The sequence below is a fragment of the Rhinatrema bivittatum genome, chromosome 3 (genome assembly GCF_901001135.1).
Source record: "Rhinatrema bivittatum chromosome 3, aRhiBiv1.1, whole genome shotgun sequence".
In the NCBI taxonomy this organism is placed as follows: domain Eukaryota; kingdom Metazoa; phylum Chordata; class Amphibia; order Gymnophiona; family Rhinatrematidae; genus Rhinatrema; species Rhinatrema bivittatum.
The window spans coordinates 86,764,181-86,788,768 of NC_042617.1; the positions used below are offsets into that span (position 1 = coordinate 86,764,181).

The 24,588-nt window shown below is 43.6% G+C and overlaps 1 protein-coding gene across 7 annotated transcripts in view; it reads right to left on the minus strand.

The window, feature by feature from the left end:
• ASB3 (ankyrin repeat and SOCS box containing 3) overlaps positions 1 to 24,588 on the minus strand; it is a 248,569-nt gene that overhangs the window by 217,340 nt on the left and 6,641 nt on the right. For 5 of the 7 annotated variants that reach the window (XM_029593417.1, XM_029593420.1, XM_029593422.1 and 2 more), the window contains exon 2: positions 10,888 to 11,094. The exons of 1 other annotated variant lie outside the window; for it this stretch is intronic. In XM_029593417.1, coding sequence (XP_029449277.1) covers positions 10,888 to 11,083 — 196 coding nt within the window. In that variant the 5' untranslated portion in view covers positions 11,084 to 11,094. Of the gene's footprint in view, positions 1 to 10,887; positions 11,095 to 18,214; positions 18,279 to 24,588 lie in introns of those variants that run through there. One more of the 7 variants, XM_029593419.1, reaches the window with a different exon arrangement.

Consider the following 24,588-nt stretch of genomic DNA (forward strand, 5'->3'; position numbering starts at 1 on the left):
GACGATAATTGATTAATCTTGTTTAATATGCATCCTGTTATTCCTTTTTTCACAATTGTTAAAAGAATTACTATTTGAATCTTGTAAACCGTTATGATGGCTTCACCAAATGATGGTATATAAAACTCAACAAATAAGTAAATAAAAATAAATAAAATAACGCTACAAGGTATAAGCAGTGCTGTTCAGACACATAAGGGACAGTCCCTGTTCCATGGAGCTTACAATCTAGTCAAGACAAGACTCAATAGGTTGAAAGTACTAAAATATTTGCCCCACATAGACTAAATGGGAGAAATTCCTTATATACGGCCCAGTATCATTAATGTTTTATTAAAACATCAGGCTACAGCAGTGGAAGGTGGGGGAAGGGAAAGGAAGTGTGGAAAGGAAAAGGGGGGAGGGAAAGAGCAAGAGGAGGTGCAGCAGCCAGCAGGTGGTTCTCAAAGATGCCAGAAGCATAGTCCTTAGCTTCCTGCAATTCTGCAAGATGCAGCACATTTTGCACCAGGAGATGGATCCTATGGTAGTTGCCATGGCAGAAATCACAAGGCCCTGCATATGATGACTGATGTGCTAAAATTCATTCATGGCCTGATACTTTCTAGAAAATTATTTTGAACATTCTTACAAAGCTTAAATCATAGCCCAGACATTAAGTCCTATCCCAAATTACTTCATTAGTTAAAGACATAAATGGCCCTCTCGGCTACATATCTTCACTCAATATTCCTCTTAAAATTCTACATGAAACCTTCCATATTTTGTGCCACTAAGGCTGGCAAATTCTTTTGCTCTAAAATACAGATAACAGTATTTATGCTACTTCCTGAGGTCTGAGTCAAACTACAAGGTAAGGAATCTGTGCTGCCTGGTCAATAGGTACAATCCTGGGGGAATTCTACGCAAAAAAATTTAAAATTCTGCGTACAAAAACTTTAAATTCTGCAAACTTTATATTGGTCAAAATAACACAGTTTACATGACAGTCTTTAAGAAATTACATTTTTAATTAATACAGAAAAAATTATTACTTAAAGATGCAGAATTTTAAATACCTTGAGCAGAATTAAGAACATAAGAACATGCCATACTGGGTCAGACCAAGGGTCCATCAAGCCCAGCATCCTGTTTCCAACAGTGACCAATCCAGGCCATAAGAACCTGGCAAGTACCCAAAAACTAAGTCTATTCCATGTTACTGTTGCTAGTAATAGCAGTGACTATTTTCTAAGTCAACTTAATTAATAGCAGGAAATGGACTTCTCCTCCAAGAATTTATTCAATCCTTTTGTAAACACAGCTACACTAACTGCACTAACTGCACTAACCACATCCTCTGGCAACAAATTCCAGAGTTTAATTGTGCGCTGAGTGAAAAAGAACTTTCTCCAATTAGTTTTAAATGTGCCACATGCTAACTTCATGGAGTGCCTCCCAGTCTATTATCTGAAAGAGTAAATAACCTATTCACATCTACCTGTTCTAGACCTCTCATGATTTTAAACACCTCTAACATATCCCCCCTCAGCCGTCTCTTCTCCAAGCTGAAAAGTCCTAACCTCTTTAGTCTTTCCTCATAGGGGAGCTGGTCCATTCCCCTTATCATTTTGGTCGCCCTTCTCTGTACCTTCTCCATCACAACTATATCTTTTTTGAGATGCGGCGACCAGAATTGTACACAGTATTCAAGGTGCAGTCTCACCATGGAGCGATACAGAGGCATTCTGACATTTTCCATTTTATTCACCATTCCCTTTCTAATAATTCCCAACATTCTGTTTGCTTTTTTGACTGCCGCAGCACACTGAACCGATGATTTCAATGTGTTATCCACTATGACGCCTAGATCTCTTTCTTGGGTTGTAGCACCTAATATGGAACCTAACATTGTGTAACTATAGCATGGGTTATTTTTCCCTATATGCATCACCTTGCACTTATCCACATTAAATTTCATATGCCATGTCGATGCCCAATTTTTCAGTCTCACAAGGTCTTCCTGCAATTTATCACAATCTGCTTGTGATTTAACTACTCTGAACAATTTTGTATCATCTGCAAATCTGATTACCTCACTCGTCGTATTTCTTTCCAGATCCCTAGAAATTCACCGTAAGAGTGTCCCTTCCACTCGCTCTCCCTACTCCCCTGGCCACTTTGCCCTCTCAGGCCCCACCTGCCAGTATCTCTCCAATCCCACTCTATTGCCTATCCCAGAGTTTGACCCCATTCTCAGTACTGCCCCTCAAACAGACTCCATCGGTCCCCTCCCTTTCTCACACACATACTCCCTCCCTCTAATACACATGCACACACCCTCATACAGGCTCCCTCACTCTCTCGCACACACACACACACACACACACACACACATCCCCTCATACAGGACACTCTCTCTTGCATACACACCCACACAAGCTCTCTCTTTCATACTTACATCCTCACACAAGCTATCTATGTCTCTCTCTCATGCACTCCTTCACACAGGCTCTGTCTCACACATACACAATCCCTTCACACAGACTAGCATCCTCTCATACACACAATCCCTTTTTCATACACATGATCTCCCAATCTCTCACACACATACACACTCCTTCACAATCTCCTCATACAGGCTCCCTCTCTCTGAAACCCTAACTCAAGCATCCCCCCCCCAAGCATCCCCCCACCCCCTTACCTCCCATGCTCTCTCACACCCTCCTGCTCTCTCACTCTCACCTCCCCCACACCCCCTCCCCTCTCTCACCAAGGCTTTCCATTTTTACTGCGAACGGCACGCCTGGGCCTTCATCTTCGCCACAAAAGGAACGCGTTCCGCAGCACACGTGGGACGAGCTCCGTTTGCGGCATGCTAGGGTCTCCTCTGCTATTTTCTGCACAGAATTTGGCAATTCTGCACAGAAAATGACAATTCTGCACTCCACAGTAGTGCAGAATTCCCCCAGGACTAATATCGGTATGGGGAGAGAACAAAATGGACTAGAGGAAGGCTAGTCAGTGTTGTAGCCTCTAGTCATCAGCATTTTTCTAGTTAATGAAAACAAAATGGGCAATAAACAAAAAAAAAAAAAAGTTATTTCATTAACATGCACCAGAACAAAAAATAGAAACTGAAAAATACATCACAAAACTTGGTTCATGATTTAATACCTTTCTTGAAAAGTGAGCTGTATGCATCAATTAAGTTGCATAAAGTGCTGTTGGCTGTTAATGCCATTTTAATTTTATAATCCACATAAAAATGTTTTCCCAATACTAGCAATTTTAAAGATAACATTTGTTAAAATTGTACTAGGATACAAAAATAGCAATAAATACTATTCAAATAATAAAATAATAACTAACCGCACTTCTATGTCCTGGTGGGAAAAGCTGATACAAAGAGGACTCTATACCACCAGGGAACTGACAGGAAAAATCTGAAGTCGGATGTCATTACATTATTAAACTCCCACTGAAAGGCAATAAAGCTACAAAAATATATATTTATAAATAAATTCTGTATTTCCATCAACCAATGCAACACAAAATTAAATAGGCATTATTTGGCCACACAAACATAAATCATCATGTAAGGCAGCCTAAAAACCTAGGAGCCAACAGCAGAGAGCTTTTTCAATTTTCCAGTCATCTCCAATGTTGAAGGGTTCCCCCTTCAGGATCTGCTACAGCTCCTTTAGGGCCTGATTTACTAAGGCCCTTGGTAAGTTTATTTTTCCCCCTGCTCTCGCAAGCATGTCAGCAGTGTGCCAGCATCCCCCTGACCCCGAGAGCTGCACTTAAGGCCATTGCCTCTGCTCCTATCAATGTGGCTTGGGTCCACATCAGTTTCCCTCTCTCTCAATCCTCCCATTATGTCCCCAACCATCTCACTCATCCTATCAGGCTCCTCCCTCTCTCTCAACCCCCCTCTATCCTCTTCTCTGTCAACCACCTCCCAATCCCCACCAAGCTCTTCCCTCTCTCTCTCTCAACTCCCTTCTGCTCCCACTGGTCTCTCCACTCTCTAAACTCCCCTCTGTCCTGCCATCCCCACTTGTCTCCTCCTCTCTCAACCCCCATCCACATCCCCAGCCAGCCATCTCCAGCTAACCAGTCATCTTCACCCTCCTCTCAGCCAGTTTTCCCTTCTTTTCCTAGCCCTTCCTGGTCAGCCACCCATCTCCACCCCGATTAGCGGACTTCAGCCATCTACCTTGCCTCCCTCACCTTCCTGGCTGCTGCTACCCCTGCCAAAAACACTGCTCTTCTCCAGTCAGCACCGCACGACGCCTGAACTTTGGCGCTAATCTTGAGGTCTCAAGTCTTACAAGACTATGAGACCAACGTGGGAGTTCAGGTACCACAGTGTCAATAGGACGCGAGCAGCATTTCCGGTGCCAGCTGAATCAGGGCATGAAAATCATAGGCACCAGAGCAAAATTTCTGATCCTCACAGTGACCTGGTGCCTGGTATTTCTCAAGCCCTGAGAAAAAAAAAAAAAAGAAAAGGGGAGGGGAGGGGTGTTTATAATTTACATTCTTTTACATTACTCTTTCTAAAAGAAGGAGTACCACCTTTGGTAGCAAGTTCCTCCACAGCGTTTGTGTTTTCTGTCTCATGGCTGCCCTCACTAGCAGGCAGATACAGTACAGTGCGCTCCGTTAACCTGCATTTGGATGCACGTGGACTCGCTAGCTTTACCCCTTATTCAGTAAGCCGCATATTTTACTTTCAGAAATTAGCGCCTACCCAAAAGGTAGGCGCTAATTTCTGCCGAAAATGCACAGAAAAGCAGTAAAAACTGCTTTTCTGTGCACCCGACTTAATATCATGGCGATATTAAGTCGGAGGTCCCGAAAGTTAAAAAAAAGTTTAAAAAAAAAAATTTTTGAAAACCGGCCCGCGGCTTGAAAACCGGACGCTTAATTTTGCCGGCATCCGGTTTCCGAACCCGTGGCTGTCAGCGGGCTCGACAACAGACACCGGCAAAATTGAGCATCGGCTGTCAAACCCGCTGACAGCCGCTGCTCCTGTCCAAAAAGTGGCGCTAGGGACGCGCTAGTGTCCCTAGCGCCTCTTTTTACCACCGGCCCTAATTTAATATTTTAGTTTACTGAACTGCGCACACAGGATACTGGCCTGCGCTCGCCCGCTCTCCCGCGAACTTTACTGTATCAGCCTGTTTCTGCACAGAACATCTAACTGCAATACAATAGAGCCCACCACCACTTGCGACCTATCAGGAACATCACTTGCTTCAAAGTCTTGACTATTGGAATAAGAGACTTCTAAAGAAGGCAGCACACTGAGCACCAGCTAATCAGAACTGGGGATTCTCAACCCAGCACTCTAGATATGGATTATTGTATATTGCTATATTTTTATATTAGTTGGTTTCCGATGTGTGCTTTACTACAAGTTTTATATGGTCTGTATTTATGTTATGAATTGCTTGAAACTTTGTTGTACAGGCAAGACAAATTTAATGAAATGAAATATCCCTCCCTTATTCAAACCTAATAGAAACTCAACAAATTCTAGAACAATACCAGCATTAATGAAAAGTTCATCTGTACAGCTAATCAGAGTTGCACCAGTCTGCATAATGTGGTGAATGAAAAACTGATGTCTCGGGAAGAATTAAATGTTACAAACATAAGATATGCCATGCTGGGTCAGACCCAGGTCCATCAAGCCCAGCATCTTATCTCCAACAAAGGCCAGTCAAATCACAAACATCCAAACAGATCCCAAAACTTAAATCTACTTGTTACCTTACCCCCAAGAAAGAGAAGCGATTTTTCCTTGCCCACCTGGTCATTGTTTTATGAACTTCTCCTCCGGGAACTTCTTTTAAACTGCACTACGTGAAAAAACTACTCCCTGTGATGTCTTAAACCTGTTTTGTTTAAGTGTTATCTGAAAGGTTAAATAACCGTCCCGCCACACTTGTGATTTTATAAAACTATCATGTCCCCTCTAGGCCCTCTCTCTTTTCCAAGCCGAAGAGCCCTAATCTGTGTAGCCTCCCATCACAGGGCAGCAGTTCCACCGCTTTTATCATTTTTGCTGCCCTTCTCTGCACCTTTTCTAGTTCAGTTATGTTTTGTTTTTTTTTAGATGAAGCAAACAGAATGGCACAAAACATTCAAGTTACAGTTACAACATGGCACAATATAGAGTCAATATGATATTCTCCACAACACTGTATTTGATCTTGTGAGTGCTGCCACATACTGAGCTGAGGATTTTAATGTATTGCCCACAAGGACCTCAGGGTCCTATTCTAGGCGGTGACTCCAAATAGGGAACCCAGCATTGTAGTTAGGTTTAGTTTTTCCTATGTGCATCATTTTGCAAGTTACCCTATTAAATTTCATCTGCCATTTAGATATCCAGTGATCCCTGTCGAAAAACTTATACAAGCTCACAAAATTAGCTCAAAGCCTACTCTCCCTAAACTCTCACAATTCTTAAGAGTGGCAAACAAATACTAATTAACACAAATTCCTCTCTCTAAACACACACAACTCTTAACACTTGAAAACAAATAGTTTTTAAGGCTAGTAATACATAAGCACAGCCAGTTAATAGTTTAAAAAAAAATTCTTAAAAGGTTAGATTTAAGTGTTCTTTCCCAGCAAATTCAACTTAACACCAGAAGATGGAGGTTCTGGACTGTGGGCACAGATGACATAGGAAGGTGTAGGAGGGAGGTTCTGGAAGCCAAACTTAGGATTTTAGGTAGAAAGTTGAAATCCAGAACCTCAGGGTAGCATTCTCTGAAATGCTCCCAGTTTCACATGTAGTAACTCAAAGTCAGGCAGAGCTCTGGAATCTCAATCTGTGAATGAGATGATAGTCCAGGGAAGAGAGCAACCCGAGAGGCAGGCAGAGCTCCAGAGAGTCTCAAACGGATGAGACGAGCGTGCAGGGACGAGAGCTTTAGTTTCGTTAGGAGCTGGGCAACATTTTGGGAAAGAGGGAGACTATTCCAAAAGGATGGGCTCCACCTTAACCAGGATGGAGTCAGGCTGCTAGTGCAAACCTTTAAAAAAGGAGACAGAGCAGCTTTTAAACTTGAGCAAGAGGGGGAAGGCAAAAGTCACTCAGCGCATGATTTAGTAGGAGGTATCTTTGAAGGATACTAAAAAACTCAAGGGAGTTAGAGCATCCTGAAAGAGTGGCTCCAATAAAAGCAAAAAAGTACTCCTTGTGCCCATAATTAAAGAATAGATTGCAATGAAATTTCTTAGCCCGAGACGGACTACTTTGGCTAAGTATGTAATCAGAAGATTCTCTTGGATGGTAGGTAACATACCCTTCCCCTGGATTAAAGAGCACGCCTAAGAATTCTACAGAACGAGAAGATTCCAGGCTACTCTTTACATAGTTCACTACCCAACTCAAGTCTTTCTAGGAACTGGATCACCATGGCCAAAGCCTGCCAGCTCTCCTGGGCAGATAACGCTCTGATGGGCCAATTGTCCATGTATGGATGAACTGTTATCCCCCGCATGCGTAGCTCCGCCACCACAACCACTGTTACTTTGATGAAGGTACTTAAAACTATACAATAGGGCCTGAAATTGAAAGTGTTTTGTCTGTAACACAAAAATGAAGGAACCCTTGAAATGAATGTCTCATGGGAATGTGAAGATAGGCCTCTGCAAAATTCAATGAGACCAGAAAATCTCCTTTTCTTACTGCCGCCATCAGGGTCTCAATTCGAAAGTGGGGTCCAGAATGGGCCAAAAATGTGCCATCCTTCAGTACAGCAAAATAAAATGAATAAGCCCCTTGCCCTTTTTCCTGGGACAAGATGAACTATACCTTCCAAGTCCCCTAGTGTTTACAGTGTCAATTTTACCGCATCCCTTTTGACTTGCAACCTGCAATACATTTGCACTGGGAAAATAGTCTCAAGGGGGTATGCACTTGTGTATATCTTGAGGACCCACTGGTCCATTGTAATCTGGGCCCACTCTGTGAAATACCATGCAAGGCACCATGTAGTGGCATTACCAACAGAGGGGCCCACCTGATGATATTATGGAGAGCAACTGCTACCTGTGGCTGCAGGAAAATCTGTCATCGACCTCTCGGCCCCGCAAAAGGCCTGAGATTTACTGTTTGATATGTATGATGCAGGATCTTTAAAGTGTCATGCTGACACTTTAAAGATCCTGCATGAGACTACATTCACAATCGAATCTTTATGGGTAAAAATCCCTTGTATGTTGGGGAAAAGTATAGTGATCGAATATACTACCATCCACCTGGCCAAGATGGTGAGACAGACACTTTACCCTTGAATTGGTATGTGAACTGCTGACTAAAGTCATAAATGCTCTTGCGCTTTATATCCTCTGATTCTTTGGGTCTTGATATCAACCCAGTCCTTTATCTATTTCTCCAAGTCTTCTCAGACTTGGAGTCCCTCTCTAAAGGCATGAATTGGAGGATGTGTCCACCACCCAATTATGAAGCCAAAGCAACCAACCTCTAGGCTAAACTAACCAGATCATACAAGATGTCTGCCAAAGAGGCCACTGATTCCAGGTGCACAGTGTCGGGACTCTCAGGCAATTGCTGAACCCAGCATAAAGCTGCCCGTGCCATGTAACCTCCACCAATGGATGCTTGGATTGCCATGGCACACATGGAGAAGGCCTGCTTCTATCTTCCTGTCCTGAAGTTCCCATCGTACCTTTCTCTACCAAGATGGTAGTTCTGCAGGCCACTGCTTAAACCAGTGCATCCACTTTAAGGAACCACAATAGCTTGTTCCTTTCCTTCATTACCCTGACACTTTAAAGATCCTGCATGAGATTACATTCACAATCGAATCTTTATGGGTGAAAATCCCTTGTGTGTTGGGGAAAAGTATAGTGATCGGAATATACTACCATCCACCTGGCCAAGATGGTGAGACAGACAGTAAAATGCTAAGAGAAAGTAGGGAAGCTAACCAAATTGGTAGTGCAGTAATAGGAGATTTCAATTACCCCAATATTGGCTGGGTAAATGTAACATCAGGACATGCTAGAGAGATAAAGTTCCTGGATGGAATAAGTTTCAGTTTTATGGAGGAATTGGTTCTGGAACAGACGAGAGAGGGAGCAATTTTAGATCTAGTTCTTAGTGGAGCACAGGATTCGATGAGAGAGTTAACGGTGGTGGGGCCGCTTGGCAATAGTAATCATAATATCATCAAATTTGAATTAATGACAGGAAGGGAGACAGAAAGTAAATCTACAAGAACCTGGCAAGTACCCAAACACTAAGAAGATCCCATGCTACTAGCAGAGGCCATTCCCTACGTCAACTTGAGTAATAGCAGTTAATGGACTTCTTCTCCAAGAACTTATCCAAACCTTTTTTAAACCCAGCTACACTAACTGCACTAACCACATCATCTGGCAACAAATTCCAGAGCTTAATAATGCACTGAGTGAAACAGAATTTTCTGATTAGTCTTAAATGTGCTACTTGCTAACTTCATGGAGTGCCCCCTAGTCCTTCTGTTATCCGAAAGTGTAAATAACAGATTCACATCTACTCTTCAAGACCTCTCATGATTTTAAAGACCTCTATCATATCCCCCCTCAGCCATCTCTTCTCCAAGCTGAACAGGCTTAACCTCTTCAGCCTTTCCTCATAGGAGAGCTGTTCCATCCCCTTTATCATTTGGTCACCCTTCTCTGTACCTTCTCCAGTGCAACTATATCTTTTTTGAGATGCGGTCACCAAAACTGTACACAGTACTCAAGATGCGGTCTCACCATGGAGTGATTCAGAGGCATTATGACATTTTCCATTTTATTAACCATTCTTTTCCCAATAAGTCATAACATTCTATTTGCTTTTTTGACTTCTGCAGTTTACTCAGCCAACGATTTCAATGTATTATCCACTATGATGCCTAGATCTTTTTCCTGGGCGGTAGCTCCTAATATGGAACCTAACATCGTGTAACTACAGCAAGGGTTATTTTTCCCTATATGCAACACCTTGCACTTGTCCACATTAAATTTCATCTGCCATTGGATGCCCAATCTTCCAGTCTCATAAGATCCTCCTGCAATGTATCACAATCCGCTTATGATTTAACTACTGTGAATAATTTTGTATCATCTGCAAATCTGATAACCTCACTCGTCGTATTCCTTTCCAGATCATTTATAAATATATTGAAAAGCACCGGCCCAAGTACAGATCCCTGAGGCACTCCACTGTTTACCCTTTTCCACTGAGAAAATTGACCATTTAATCCTACCCTGTGTTTCCTGTCTTTTATCCAGTTTGTAATCCACAAAAGGACATCACCTCCTATCTCATGACTCTAGTTTTCTTAGAAGCCTCTCATGAGGGACTTTGTCACTCCATGCAAACCCTTCTCAGCAAACAACTCCAAGAGTTGCCCTGGCTCCCTCAGTGATTTGAAATGTCCCATGTGGGCCTTCTCTTGAAAAATGTGAGATTCCCTGCTTCAGTTGCTCACATAGATATCTAGCAATCATGTTGGTCCTGGAGAAAAAATTGGATTCTTTGCAGGTTATGACATTTTTTAATGGATCAATATGAAAATTATAACAGATACGCTTACCATTCATGAAATTTCAAGGGCCCATCATCAAATATCCAGAGAATATGACTCCCCTTAGGGAGCATAAAAATAATTGTGGGAAAGTAACAAACCAAAGAAGAAAAGGAGATGACAACCATGAAAAACAAAGAGCCATCTTTCCAACACACACAATTCTTCAACTCTAGATATTTAAAAAAATGTACAGGTTGTAGAACCAAAGGTGGCTCACGTTTTTGCGATTCAAGGAGAGAGTTAAATAAATAAATAAATAGAAGCTATCCATCAGCCCCTGGCAAAGTGGCCTTACCTGCATGAATGATTAGTCGCAAACATTCACTTGAGTCATGAAATGCTGCTTCATGAATGGGCATCCAGCCTCTGTTATCAGCTACATCTACACTCCATCCCTGTTTGATAAGTCTCTGCAAACATTTTATGTCTCCCTTTCTTGCTGCAAGCCCAACAACGGAGCAGGCGTCAGAGTAAGCTTCCGTAAAGTCCATCTCAGGAATTTCTGTATAAGACACAGAAGGGATAAATAGTAGAAAAGCTTCCTTAAAATCTATCAGGGAGGGATTATCAATATTTTGCTCTGAGACAAAACATGTCTCAACATTTATTAATTTAAACATTTCAGTATTTAAAATGGGAGAAAATGCTAGTGCAAAACCTGTGCAATGTTTGAACTGAAGTGAAACATTGCTCTGTCACCCCCAGGTATGACAACTGGACTCCTGGAGGAAGTGTTACAGTGTCAGTATATTGAAACTTTGTTCAATGTGTGTGTACCTTCAGGGGGTTATTTATTTTCCAAATTTATAGCCTGCTGATCCACAGAGTTACTGTAAGATAAAGGGTTAATGTGTTCTGATATTTCAAGGTCTCAAAGTAATAGAAAATCACCCAGAGTTGTAGGTGCTGAATAGCACATGTTTATTCAGGTGGGGATGTTGACTCTTGCCACTTGAGGTCTGGCCCTGCGATTGAGATTCACCCCTGCCTTCTCTTCGCGCACACACTTGTTTGCGCAACACTGTAAAGATCGGGGACTCCCAAGGACCCACAGAAGTCGCACCTGTGGAGCGGACGCGCTGCCCAGGGTTTTCCCTTAACACTGAGGCTCCTGCTCGATCATACTGGGGATTTCACGACCTGAAGCCAATACCAAGATGATGAGGTAACTGTATTTATAAATACCGTTACGATGAGGTAAACGTTTGTACTATATAGTTGTAGGATATATCTATTAGTGTGTGTCGCTAAATAAAAGAATCATATGGTGTAGTATTATTCTTCATAACAGTTACATACACAGTTTTTAAAAAAATGCATAACATAAAAACATTCTAAAAAAACAAACAAAAGGGGACTTGGACTTTAAAAGCAGTAATTTTTTTTCTTGTTCTCAAAATAACCAGGGTGAGGAATCAAGATGGCTTCTGTTTAAGATTACATTTCCCAGGCACCCTTGCTAATTGACTTTAGCAGAAAGTCAGCAGATAAGAATCAGCAATGGGGGTGGCCAGTAGCACCTCATTTGGTAGCTTGTTCAGTTTTATCAAAAAGGCTTCTGCAGTAGCAGAGGAGGAAAGCTGGGGGCAGCGAGACAAAGCAATAACTAGTCTCCTGGTGGTCACTAACCTCAGCTATGGAAGAGGAAGACCTATGACTGACTTGACAAACCTCTTCTAAAAGTTGTTAATTTAAAAGCCATAATTACAGAGAATTTGACTGTCTTACTTTAGTTGCTGAGACTGACTTTGGGAAAAAAAAAATCAAGTGTGACCTATGCACAAGTTTTAGACAGAACAAACTGAAAGCAATGGAGCAGGGAAATTAAGCCAAGCTGAGAAACACATTGAGGTTTATGAATGGTTTACTGAAAGAAACTGTAAGCACAGTCCAAGAATACTGCTTCAGAGAGCTTGCAGCTAATGGGGCTTTCTTGCTTATTTGCTAAGAGAAACTGCATATTGAGTTTAAATGTATTGTTGTAGTGGGCTTACAGCTAACAGACAGGCCGATACAGTACAGTGCGCTCCGGCGGAGCACACTGTTAACCCGCCTTTGGACGCGCGTTTTTGATGCGCTAGCTTTACCCCTTATTCAGTAAGGGGTAATAGCGTGTCAAAAACGCGCATCCAACCCCCCCGGAACTAATAGCGCCCGCAACATGCAAATGCATGTTGATGGCCCTATTAGTTATTCCCGCGCGATTCAGCAAGTAAAATGTGCAGCCAAGCCGCACATTTTACTTTCAGAAATTAGCGCCTACCCAAAGGTAGGCGTCAATATCCCAGTGCCAGCAGAAATTAAGTCTGAGGTCCCAAAAGTAAAAAAAAAATAAAATTTAAAATCAGCCCACAGCTCACGGGTTGAAAACCGGACGCTCAATTTTGCCGGCGTCCGGTTTCCGAACCCATTGCTGTCAGCGGGCTCGAGAACAGACGTCAGCAAAATTGAGCGTCGGCTGTCAAACCCGCTGACAGCCGCCGCTCCTGTCAAAAAGGAGGCGCTAGGACGCACTTGTGTCCCTAGGGCCTCCTTTTACCGCTGGCCCTAATTAGCTTATTTTTATTTACTGGATCGCTTGCCCAGGACACTGGCCTGTGCGCACCTGGAGAGCAGGCGCTCGCCCGCTCTCCCGCGTTTCTTTCTTTATCGGCCTGAGAGTGAGAGGAAACTGCATGTTGGGTTCAAGAATACTGTTCTAGAGGGTTTGCAGTTAACAGAGAATTATTACTTAATTGGCTATTAGAAACTGCAGGTTTGGCTCAAGAAGTACATTTGAGTAATAGGATTCATATTTGTCACTAAACAAGTAGAATCTTCCTGTAACAGCTTTAAATGGTTTTCCTGCTATTAACATTTGTTAGAGCCTGAGAAAGGTTAAGTCCTACATTGAAGCTAACTGAAATTAAACCTCATAGGTACTGAAATGTGTAGGTGGAACCTTAGGCCTATTTGTAACTAAAGTGAAAAGGAAATAAAATTGTGTCCTGATATACTAGAGTTACTGGTTTGATGACTGGGAAAAAGGTGCGCTAATAAAGTATTGGGAACTAAACAGGAACAATCCTCGTTCTTTAAGCTTTGTGCGAGTGGTAGGTGACCAAAGAGGGAGCCATTACTAAAGATGTACCCAGGGTATGACTGACTGACTGCCCTTCTCACTAGTCAGGATAAGTCTCCTGCATAGAATCAAGCAAACTAAAGCACCCCCTGGTGGACCAGAAGCAGGCATATCATTACACCGCACTCACCCAGTTAATTGTGCAGCCGAATATCCGGCTAAATCGACACAAGATTTAGGATATGGTGAACGCAGAATCTCATACTAACTGGCTAGCTATGAATGCCCGTCCTCAGGAACTACGCCAACCAAATCTGCTTTCACCCAGCTAAATTTGGGTGGCTTGGCATTTTAACCACGGAAACTCAGCTGGTTAAAAGGGGACACATTTTCAAATAGTTAGATTTAGTCAACTAAAATCAGATTTTAGTAGACTAAATCTTTTGAATATCAACCCCTCAAGTGTCTGGGATGTAAGGTCAGAATAAAAGAAATCATTCTGTCAGTCTTCTAAGCCTGTTTTGATCTGCGAACCTAAACCTTTTCTTCCACAACGCACACGGTCTGCTGTATTTATTTAAATTCTTATATACCACTTACTGGTTCCAAAAAACAATCAAAGCAGTATGCATCAAAATAAAAATACAAGGGACCCATGTGATGCGCTTGCCCCGAGCATACGCTGAAGTTAGCTGCTCCCACTCCCTAGCATTACAATGCATCATTTTTACTGCTTTCCTTGGAAAAAGAAAGTGGAAATGGCAAGAAATTAGCTAAAAAATCCATACCCATTCCCACCCCAACACATCACAGGTAATCAATCCTAAGAGATCTTGCCATGAATCCGTGATGAAGAAACAGATCAGCATGGAGGAGAATGCCTCCGAGGATGAGAATATGGCTGACAACACTCTTCCCACGAAAACGGTAAAAGCAATGAAATCCCTGAATACAAACCCTAGGACAAAAGTTATAATGGACACCTGTCTGGTTCCTTCCCAATTTAGAAAAGGACAAGACAGAGTTTCCCCTTGTCCTCTCTTCTATCACTATCAAAGTGCTAGCATACAAGATTAGTCCTGGGGGAATTCTGCACCACTGCGGAATGCAAAGTTTACGCAGAATCCTCCCTTCCCACAGATTTCCTCCCTTGCCTCACAGAATCCACTGCAGCCGCATGCTTCTCCCTTCCGAATGCTCTGCCGGAAGAGGAAGCAAAAGCATCGCTGCACGGGCAAGGTCTGCCGCGCGCGGTCAGCGGAGCCATCGCGGGAGAGCGAAGTCATCGCGGCACAGGCGGCTCTCACACGGAAAGCGGAGGCATCGCAGGACTGGCGACGTTCCTGCATGGACAGCAGAGGCAGCACAGCGTGGGCGAGGTTAGCAAGCTGCACTGTGCTAAGGCCAGGACCCTGCAATCAGAAAGAGAGAAAGGGGGAGGAAGAAGGGAGAAAGAGAGAGAGAGGGGAAAGGGGGAGAGAATGTTTCTAGTGGGGGCTCAAAGTATGAGGGGAAATCAGGTGAATGGGGACAGGTGCAGAGGCCAAGGGGGATTCATATTTCCATTTGTTCTGGGCCAAAGGTCTACAGTCTTTGACATGTGTGCCCTGGCACTGGACAGCTGAGCACACTCTAAACTTCGCCCACAGAGGATGCTGCGCGAGACCGGCCCTCACAGTAGCGGGAGATGTTTGGTTAAATGCGACTCCTGCTGCTGCACGTGAGGCTTGGAGCTAGCTTTCTGATTCAGGAGGCAGCAGCAGTCATTGTCTGCTCAGCTGTCCAGTGCCATGGGTTGCCAGCAGACCTCATCCTGCTGGCGGCTAAAGAAGAGACCCAGGCCCAGGCCCTGAGAGTATATCCGTGAGCCGTTGTTTCTGTTGTGAGCCAGTGTGGGTGGGTAGGTATCTACCTGGGAGTCTGTATGTGGGGAGGGAGAGAGGGAGAGAGACATAGCGAGCTCTATTTGGGGAGACAGAACATGTGTGTGACAGATGGCATGTGAGAAAAAGCATGTATCTGATTTAAGAACATGCCATACTGGGTCAGACCAAGGGTCCATCAAGCCCAGCATCCTGTTTCCAACAGAGGCCAATCCAGGCCATAAGAAACTGGCAAGTACCCACAAACTAAGTCTATTCCATGTTACCATTGCTAGTAATAGCAGTGGCTATTTTCTAAGTCAACTTAATAGCAGGTAATGGACTTCTCCTCCAAGAACTTATCCAATCCTTTTTTAAACACAGCTATACTAACTGCACTAACCACATCCTCTGGCAACAAATTCCAGAGTTTAATTGTGCGTTGAGTAAAAAAGAACTTTCTCCAATTAGTTTTAAATGTGCCACATGCTAACTTCATGGAGTGCCCCCTAGTCTTTCTATTATCCGAAAGAGTAAATAACAGATTCACATCTACCAGTTCTAGACCTCTCATGATTTTAAACACCTCTATCAAATCCCCCCTTAGCCGTCTCTTCTCCAAGCTGAAAAGTCCTAACCTCTTTAGTCTTTCCTCATAGGGGAGCTGTTCCATCCTCTGTTGGTAGCCCTTCTCTGTACCTTCTCCATCGCAATTATATCTTTTTTGAGATGCGGCGTACGATGTGTGCATCTTTTTTGAGATGTTCCCTATGATGTGTGCACCCATTGCTGAGCAGGGTTCCTTAAGCAGTTATCATGCTGCATCTCAGGCCATGCAGACCCAGACCTGGTGCCAGCAGGAGAGCGAAGGGAGCAGCAAGAGCCCATTCAGCTGCTGTCACTGCTCCTCTCTCTCTCTCAGTACTGGCCCTGCAAACATGTTCCAAATACATGAACTGGCACTCCCTATGCGCTTATCTTGCACAATGTGACATCAGCATGAAAGTGGTGTCAGGTTGGCACAGACTAGGAGGAATGGTGGCAGCAACTCTGCAGCCAAAACAAGTAATTTTGCCAGGTGAGAAGGGAGAAGGCAGAAGGAACATGCAGATGTGGGGGGGGGGGTAGCAGTGGGGGGGGAGGGAGGAAGGAGGCAGATATTGGGAATAACATAGTAAATGATCACAATGAAAGAGCCAATTGCTCCATCCAGTCTGTCCAGCAAGTTCTGTACGGTTGTAACTGCTGTTTGTGAAGGTTACCCTCATGCCTTCTGTTTAGGGATGCAATTGCTACTCTGTGCAGGTTACCGCAATGCAGAAATGTTGCACCAGAAGTTAGCAAAGGTTAACAGGTTTTGTTCATTTCCCTCCTCTAGCCCCTAGGGAGCCTTTGTATCTATGCTGGGTAAAAGAGGCAGGGGAAAATGCTAGGAAGAGAGGGTAAGAGACAGGAGAGACACTGCTGGAGGAGATAGGCGGAGGAAGGATGTCAGAGCCAGAGGAATAAGAGGCAGGTGGTACAGATGCTGGGGGAAGAGAGTCCATATCCCGTCTGCTTACTTGTAAAGAAAGCTTGCATGCACTCCTGCCCCTGCTAATTCATGCCAAGGACTGGGGCATGGGAAGGGCACCGCTGACTATTTTCACTCAGGGCGCCATTTGCTCTACAGCCAGTCCTGACCAGGTGAACAAGCACTACATTTTTCCATGGAAATTTCACCTTGGAGAATCTCCACCACCAACAGCCCTTTCTCAAGCAGGAAAATACTAGATTTTTTTTCACTTTTGGGATCAATTTTGCAGTCATACTATTGACCTATGCAACTGAAACTGGAGATATTAAGACAAAAATGCCTGTTGAAATCATGCAACCATGTAGAACCGCTCATTTGAATTACCCTGTACAGAGGTGTGTATAGTAGTACCACAAAGCATCAAAATTATCTTCAGAAACACTCTGCACAGCTTCAAACACTCAACTTTTCAGGTCTGTAGTTAATCTAGCCAAAGTAAAGAGGATTGTATTAAAAGGTGAAATTTGATTTTACCTGATAATTTCTTTCCTTAAGTCCTGCTAGACCAGTCCTTACTTATGGGATTTCCCTCCTCCACAGCTAATGGAGACAGAGAACACACCTACTTTTTCTCCCTGCTGAGGAAGTCACGTCTAATTATAAGGGTGGTGTGGTCTCAGGCAGTTGCCAATTACCTTTTCATCAAGCTATAAACATTGCACGTGCAACCCCTAATCATTACTATATCTCTTCCATTATGCACTCAAAAAAACAAAGAAACATTTTTTGTTTTATAATTGCTATCTACTTGGTATTGCCTCAGCTTCTAGGGCTGAGGTTAAAATTGCATAAAATAGTTTCTGCCTACATGTAGAGTATGTCGGAGCCTGCAGGCCCACAAGGCTGAGCCTTGAGCATCGCAGTTCCTTTAAGAATCCCATGAGCCCAGGAATGCTGCCACAATCTCCACCGTGGGTCCCCACTGTTTATACCCAGGCTAGGTACATTGCGGTTCAGAGGAAAGAAGGCCGCAGCTCAAGGAACACTGCTATAGCTGGAAAAGAACTACTGTGACTTCAAACAAAGCTTTCGCAATTGAACAAAGCCCCCAACGCAGTGGCTCCTGCAGGCTTCCCGCAAACTTTCCCGATGAGCCCTTACGCCCTGTGGAGGAATTGCTCACCACCTCTGCAGCCCTGAGCCTCTGAGTAAGACCAAGCTCCTTTCTTCCTGTCTCCACTTTATTTTTTTTAATTTTACTGCACCTAAAAGAGAAGGGAATGGGCAGGGATCACAAACAGAGGTATGGAAATCCAGCCCCCACCCTGCCACTGTCCTCAGCCCCCAGCCCCTGAGCATAGGGACCCCTACCACAACCCTCTAACCCTTGTAGGGGTACAGGAAGGAACCTGATGGGAGCTCACCTAGAGAGAGTGTATAAAGTGAAAAGAAAAAACAAAACAAAACAAAACAAAAAACACTTTTCCTCTCTGGGAGAAGGCTGCCAAAGGGGGAAATAATCCCTAGGGACAGTTACCCCAGAAGCCAGAAAGCTCAACCAGGTCTAGGCCTAATCAGGACTCAGAGTGAACTAGACACTCGTCCTCATAATACCAAGCTTCTGGAGATGGAAATTACTGGCAACCACGTCAAACCACACCTCCCTTATAGTTAGACGTGACCAGGAGCGGGTCTATGAGGCAGGGTTAGGTGACCGCTTCAGGTGGCAGAATTCTGAGGTGGCAAAAAAATGCCCCCCACTCAGAATGCTGCTATGGCATCTGCCTCACACTGCCTGCCCCTGCCCCAGCTTAAGGTTGTCAACTGTATGGATTTCCTCCGGACAGTACAGAATTTTAAAGTACTGTCCGGAAGCCAGACGGAGGGCTAAGATGTCTAGAAATTGTCCGGATTTTAATCCTGCAGTCTAGCGCAGCAACTATTCATTGCGTCACATCTGGTCACCTGATTTGAAGGAGCTGTGGTTTAACTCCACAGCCAAGGGTGGCGCTGTACCTCCTGAAAGTTGCCTGCCTATGCTCAACTCCCCCTTTCTCTGCTGCAATCTCAGCCGCCAGCATCTACCTTCCCACCCTCGGCCCAAATTAAATAATAATTTAAAAAAGGCTCAGCAGGGCTGTCGGCACTTCATCTCACACCCACCAATCAACAAAAGGATTCGTGGAGCGGCTGACACCTTCCCTCCCTCCTGCGGCGAAACAAGAGAAAGCCCTGTGGGTTAGACGGTGCCTCATCTCCCGCCCGCGATGAAAAAAAGAAAAAGCTTGGTGACTGTCACCTCTTGCCTGCACCTACCTTCCCACCTGTGGTACAAGTTAAAAAAAATAAAATTTAAAAAAAGCTTAGAGGGACTGCCGGCACCTCACCTCCTACCCGCGTATCAATAACAAAAGGCCCCGTGGAGTCACCGACACCTTCCCTCCCTTGGCGAAAAAAGAAAAGGCCCTATGAAGCTGCTAATTCCTCAACTCTCGACCATAGCACAACAAAGAAATGGGGCCGCAAATGCTTCTCCATTCTCCTGTAGTGCAACAAGTTAAGGTGACCGGCACCTTCCCTTCTGCTGTGGCAAAACAAGAGACTCAGGCGGGCCGTGGGTATGCTGAAGAAGGCGGCCAAACTATCAGAGAGCCTGTGTAAGTGTGTGGGAGTGAAAAAGCCTGTGTATGTGTGGGAGAGAGAATGCCAATGAGTGTGAGAGTCTGACAGCCTGTGTGTGGGGGGAAAACTTGCGAATGTGAGAGCCTGTATGTATGGGAGAAGGAGAGAGCCTCCGAGTGTGAGAGAACTCTTGTATGTATTGGGAGCAGAGAGTGCCAGTGAGTATGAGAGAACGGAAGGGGGGGTGGAACCTATGAGTATGAGAGAGCCAGAATGGGTTAGAAAACCTATGTGTGTGAGCAAGAGAGCACCAGTGAGTATGTATGAGGGAGAGAAAGCCTGTTTGTGTGTGATGAGAGCTTATGGGGGGGGGGGGGGGGGGTGGAGAGAGAACTTGTGTATGTGAGGGAGAGAGTGCCAGAAAGTGTGTGAGAAAGCCAATGAATGTGTGGGAGAGTGAGCCTATAAGAGAAGGCTTGTGAGTGTATGAGAGCTTGTATCTTTGTGAATGAATGTGTTTGTGTGAGAGAGAATAAACATATGTGTTAAGGAGGGTGTGTATAAGAGAGAAAGGGAGGATAAAGTGTGCATCCTGCCTCCACTCCACTAATCCAGGACAATCTAAGGGCGATTGGAAAATCAAAGGTTCCCAGGTATGGAGAGCGGGGGATTTTTTTTTTTTATCTCGGTTTGAATATTTGGACTTTATTTGAAATCTCTTTTGTTTTGAATTACTGTTTGGTACATTTTTTAAATTTGTAATTTGTGTTATTAATTATTGGATGTTATCCTATTCATCAACTCTTTTGAAATATTTATGAATCATTAAAATATGGTTTTACTAGTAAGATGTTTTATTTTTTGTTTTGGAGGAATGGCGATGTTTCTGTTTTTCCATTCTTGCATTATATACAGAATTTGGCTTGTAGCAGTTTCCAGCTGCATGTTTCTATTTATACTTTATGTTCACTTTTTTTCTGTATTTGGTGAGAGTCTGTCTGCATTTTACATGTGTGACCAAAGTGAGGGTATTCTGCAAGCATGTAGCTTCTGTATTGGGATCTCTAACAGCCTTGCTTGTTCTGTTTTCCTAATAAGTACCATATTTTTCACTTCATAAGACGCACCTAGGATTCAGAGGGGGAAAATTAAAAAAAAAAAAAAATTGTGCTAAACTGGCTCTGTCCATGGGTGTCTGTGCGTCTTATGGAGCAAATTATGGGAGTGCATAACATTTTTTTCGGGTCTGGGGAGGGCCATTTCGGTCAACTCCCCAGATCAGAAAACTTTTATCTTTCTCTTTCTGTGGGAACCCCCCCCCCCCAAAAAAAAAAAACCCCCATCCCAACCCTTTAAATTAACTACAACCCCCACCCTCCTGACCCCCCCCCCCCCCCAAGACCTGCCAAAAGTCCCTGGTGGTCCAGTGGGGGTCCAGCAGCAATCTCCTGGACTTGGGCCGTCGGCTGCCAGTATTCAAAATGGCGCCGATGGCCCTTTGCCCTTACTATGTCACAGGCCCCTGGGGCATAGTAAGGGCAAAGGGCCGTCGACGCCATTTTGATTACTGGCAGCCAACGGCCCAAGTCCAGGAGATCGCTCCCGGACCCCCGCTGGACCACCAGGGACTTTTGGCAGGTCTGGGGTGGGGGGGGGGGGGGGTCAGGAGGGTGGGGGAGTTTTGTTAGATTTTTAGGTTGTTTTTTTTTAATATTCGCTCCATAAGACGCACAGACATTTTCCCCCCACTTTTGGGGGAAAAAAAAGTGCAAAAAATACGGTATATTGGTATTTTAAGGCTTGGGGTAATATTTGTAGGGTTTTTACTGTTTGTGTGCTGGCAGTTAGTATTGTTTTGGTTTGGGAGGTTTACCATATTGTAATTGTAGTTCAGTTTACTCATGACTTTCTGGCACCAAGCCCACACTCAACACAAGTTACAATAGGGCTGTGATAGGTGAAAAAGACAAGATAGTGGGGGGAAGTTGGTATTGGGTTGCGTGTGAGAATGTGTGAGCTCTGCTACCCAAAGCAGAGGAATCTCAAGTGGGCAGAGAGGATGCAGCAGTTTGGGCTTTATCTGCCATCATCTGTATCCTACTATGAATTGATCACTGGCTCAAGGGATAAGCAACAGTAATGGGGCAAAATAGATTTAAAGAATTATTTATTTAAAAACTTTTTTTTTATACCAACATTCATTTTCATATCACATTGGTTTACAATTAACAGAGGGAATTAGAACATGGTTTGGAAAGGGAGAAATTCAAGTTACATATAACAGGGAGATGAAGGAACAAGATGGGGGGAGAGGAAAGACAGGTAGGTCCAGGAGGACTTAGGTAGTGCACTTAAATAAGAGACTGATGTAAGCGGAACTATATACACAGTTCTGTATTGCCAGTGATGGGATACCCTGAAAGGAGGAAAATTTAGATAGCTTAGTTATCCAGTTTCTTTAGGAGGAAGGGGGGACCCATTGGGCGTGAGAAGTAAGGACGTGATATTTAAGTATAGGCCAAGCTGAATAGCCAGGTTTTCAGGGGTTTTTGGAAGATTTTTGGACAGTGTTCTTGGCATAGTTCGGGTGGCATAGAGTTCCATAGGGTTGGTCCCGCAATGGAAAAGGCGCGTTCCTTGGTGGAGATGTGGAGGGAGTCGTTAAGCCAGTGTATATTCTGATTGTGTAGAGTTTTGTGGATGATTGTGAGGGTCTTGTGAAGTATTCTGGATGGGATCGGGAGCCAATGTAGATCTCTGAGGAAAGGAGTAATGTGGTCAGATCTCTGGGAGTTGGAGAGGATTCTTGCAGCTGCGTTTTGCAGCATTTGGAGTGGTTTGATGGAAATTGCGGGGAGGCCTAGGAGAAGGGAGTTGCAGTAGTCAATTTTGCTAAACAAGGTGGCTTGTAGGACAGTATGGAAGTCATTGTGATGGAGGAGAGGTCTCAGTTTCTTAAGGACCTGCAGTTTGTAGAAGCACTCTTTAGTGGTGTTGTTGATAAATTTTTTCATGTTTAGATACCCGTCGAGGGTGACCCCTAAATCCCTGATGTGCTGGGGAAACGGGAAGGGTTGAATGGTGGAGAAGGGGTTGTGGTTGTTAGGGGAGATGAGAAGTAGCTCTGTTTTTGTAGTGTTTAGGGCGAGGTGGAGGTTAGTTAGGAGTAGAGATGTGAATCGGAACTGAAATCGGATCCGATTCTGGTTCCAATTCACATCTATAGAGATGTGAATCGGAACTGAAATCGGATCCGATTCTGGTTCCGATTCACATCTCTAGTTAGGAGGCGGTTTGTGTGACCTGATAAATGACAAGTATTTGATTCTTCCTAATGATGGGGGTGGCAGTTATTGTTATATTTGGAATCATTTGGTTGTACTTCACTTCGTGCACAGATTTCTATAAATAAGGCAAGTAAAAGGTTTTTTTTTTAAATAAACAGTCATGTGGAAGGACAAAGTGAAAATTTTACTACGCGCGTCTAAGTAGTTGGAATTTCACAGTTGAAAGTTGGCAGTCCTAGCCGCGGTTGCTTCACCCACATACCTGGGAATTCATGTCAGAAATAAGACACAATGATTTAATTTACAGGACTGTTTCATACTATAGAATCTCTGAGATTGGTATTGCAACCATAAAACCATGGGATCAATTATCATAACTCCTTTCCCCTGAGGCCTGAAAGGCCTCTCTTGCATCTTACCCTTCCAAACAGTACATTAATTAGAACATTTAGTAAACTGGAAAGTGAAAGAACAAAAACTAGCCCAAAAAAGGTCTGCAATATCCTAGGTGAAGCTATTTAATGGTCTCTTGGTCTTCTATTCCTACACACACAATCCTGAGGGCTTTATTCGTCAATGAAACAAAAAGTGTTCTATACACCAATTACTTTGGAACTTAAAACATTTACAACCTGCACTATCTAAATTGGAAAGTAATGTACCAACCAGATGCAGATAGCAGAATCGCATCTCTAAATCAGCAGCTGCGAGAGCTATTTTACACTTCACGGTAATGCTCCAGGCAGAGGGTGTTGTGAATATTATTTTGTTTTCAAGTAGTGCTGAAAGAGCAGATAAACAGAGCTTTTTCAGCAAAGGGACACAAAGTCACCCTCCACCCTTACAGCTTGTAATCTAAATGGGATGAACAAGAGTTAGGAAGATGTGGAGAATCAAGTATGAACATATGAAGTGCCATACTGGGTCAGATAGTATCCAGTCCAGGTTGTCCTGGAAGCACCTGGAAAATCCCAACAATAAAGTCTGTTTTATGCTGCTCTCCATAAGAATTAAGAGGTGGAGAAACTAAAGTATATCCAGCTAGTAATTATTTATGGATTTGTCCTCCAGAAACATGTCCAAACCCTTTTTTAAACTCAAGATATAACTGCTAGCCTTACCCATATTTTCTGGCAACAAATTCCAGAGCTTAATTATGTGCTGACTGAAAAAATACTCTGAGTGTTAAATTTGTTACCTGCTAGTTTCAGGGAGTGTTCCCTAGCCTTAGAACTATTTAATAGTGTAAATGATCATTTCCCTCAACTTGTTCCATACCAGATGATTTTATAAACTTCTGTCACATCCTATATCTACATTGTCTCTTCTCCAAACCGAAAAGCACTATCCTATTTAGCCTCTCTTCATAAGTGAGCCAATCCATCCACAATCATTTCTGTAGGAGCCCTTCTCCGAACTGTTTCCAGCTCTTCTATTTCTTTTTGAGGTACAGCAACCAGAATTGCACACAGTACTCAAGATGCGGCACTATAGATCAGTACAGAAGCAGTCTCAAATTCACTGTTTTGCTTTCTATTCCTTCTGGAACAATTGCTAACATTCTATTTATTTTCTGGCTGCCGCCACCGCACAATGAGCTGAAGACTTCAACATATTGTGGTGGGTTCTAATATGGATACTAGCCCTG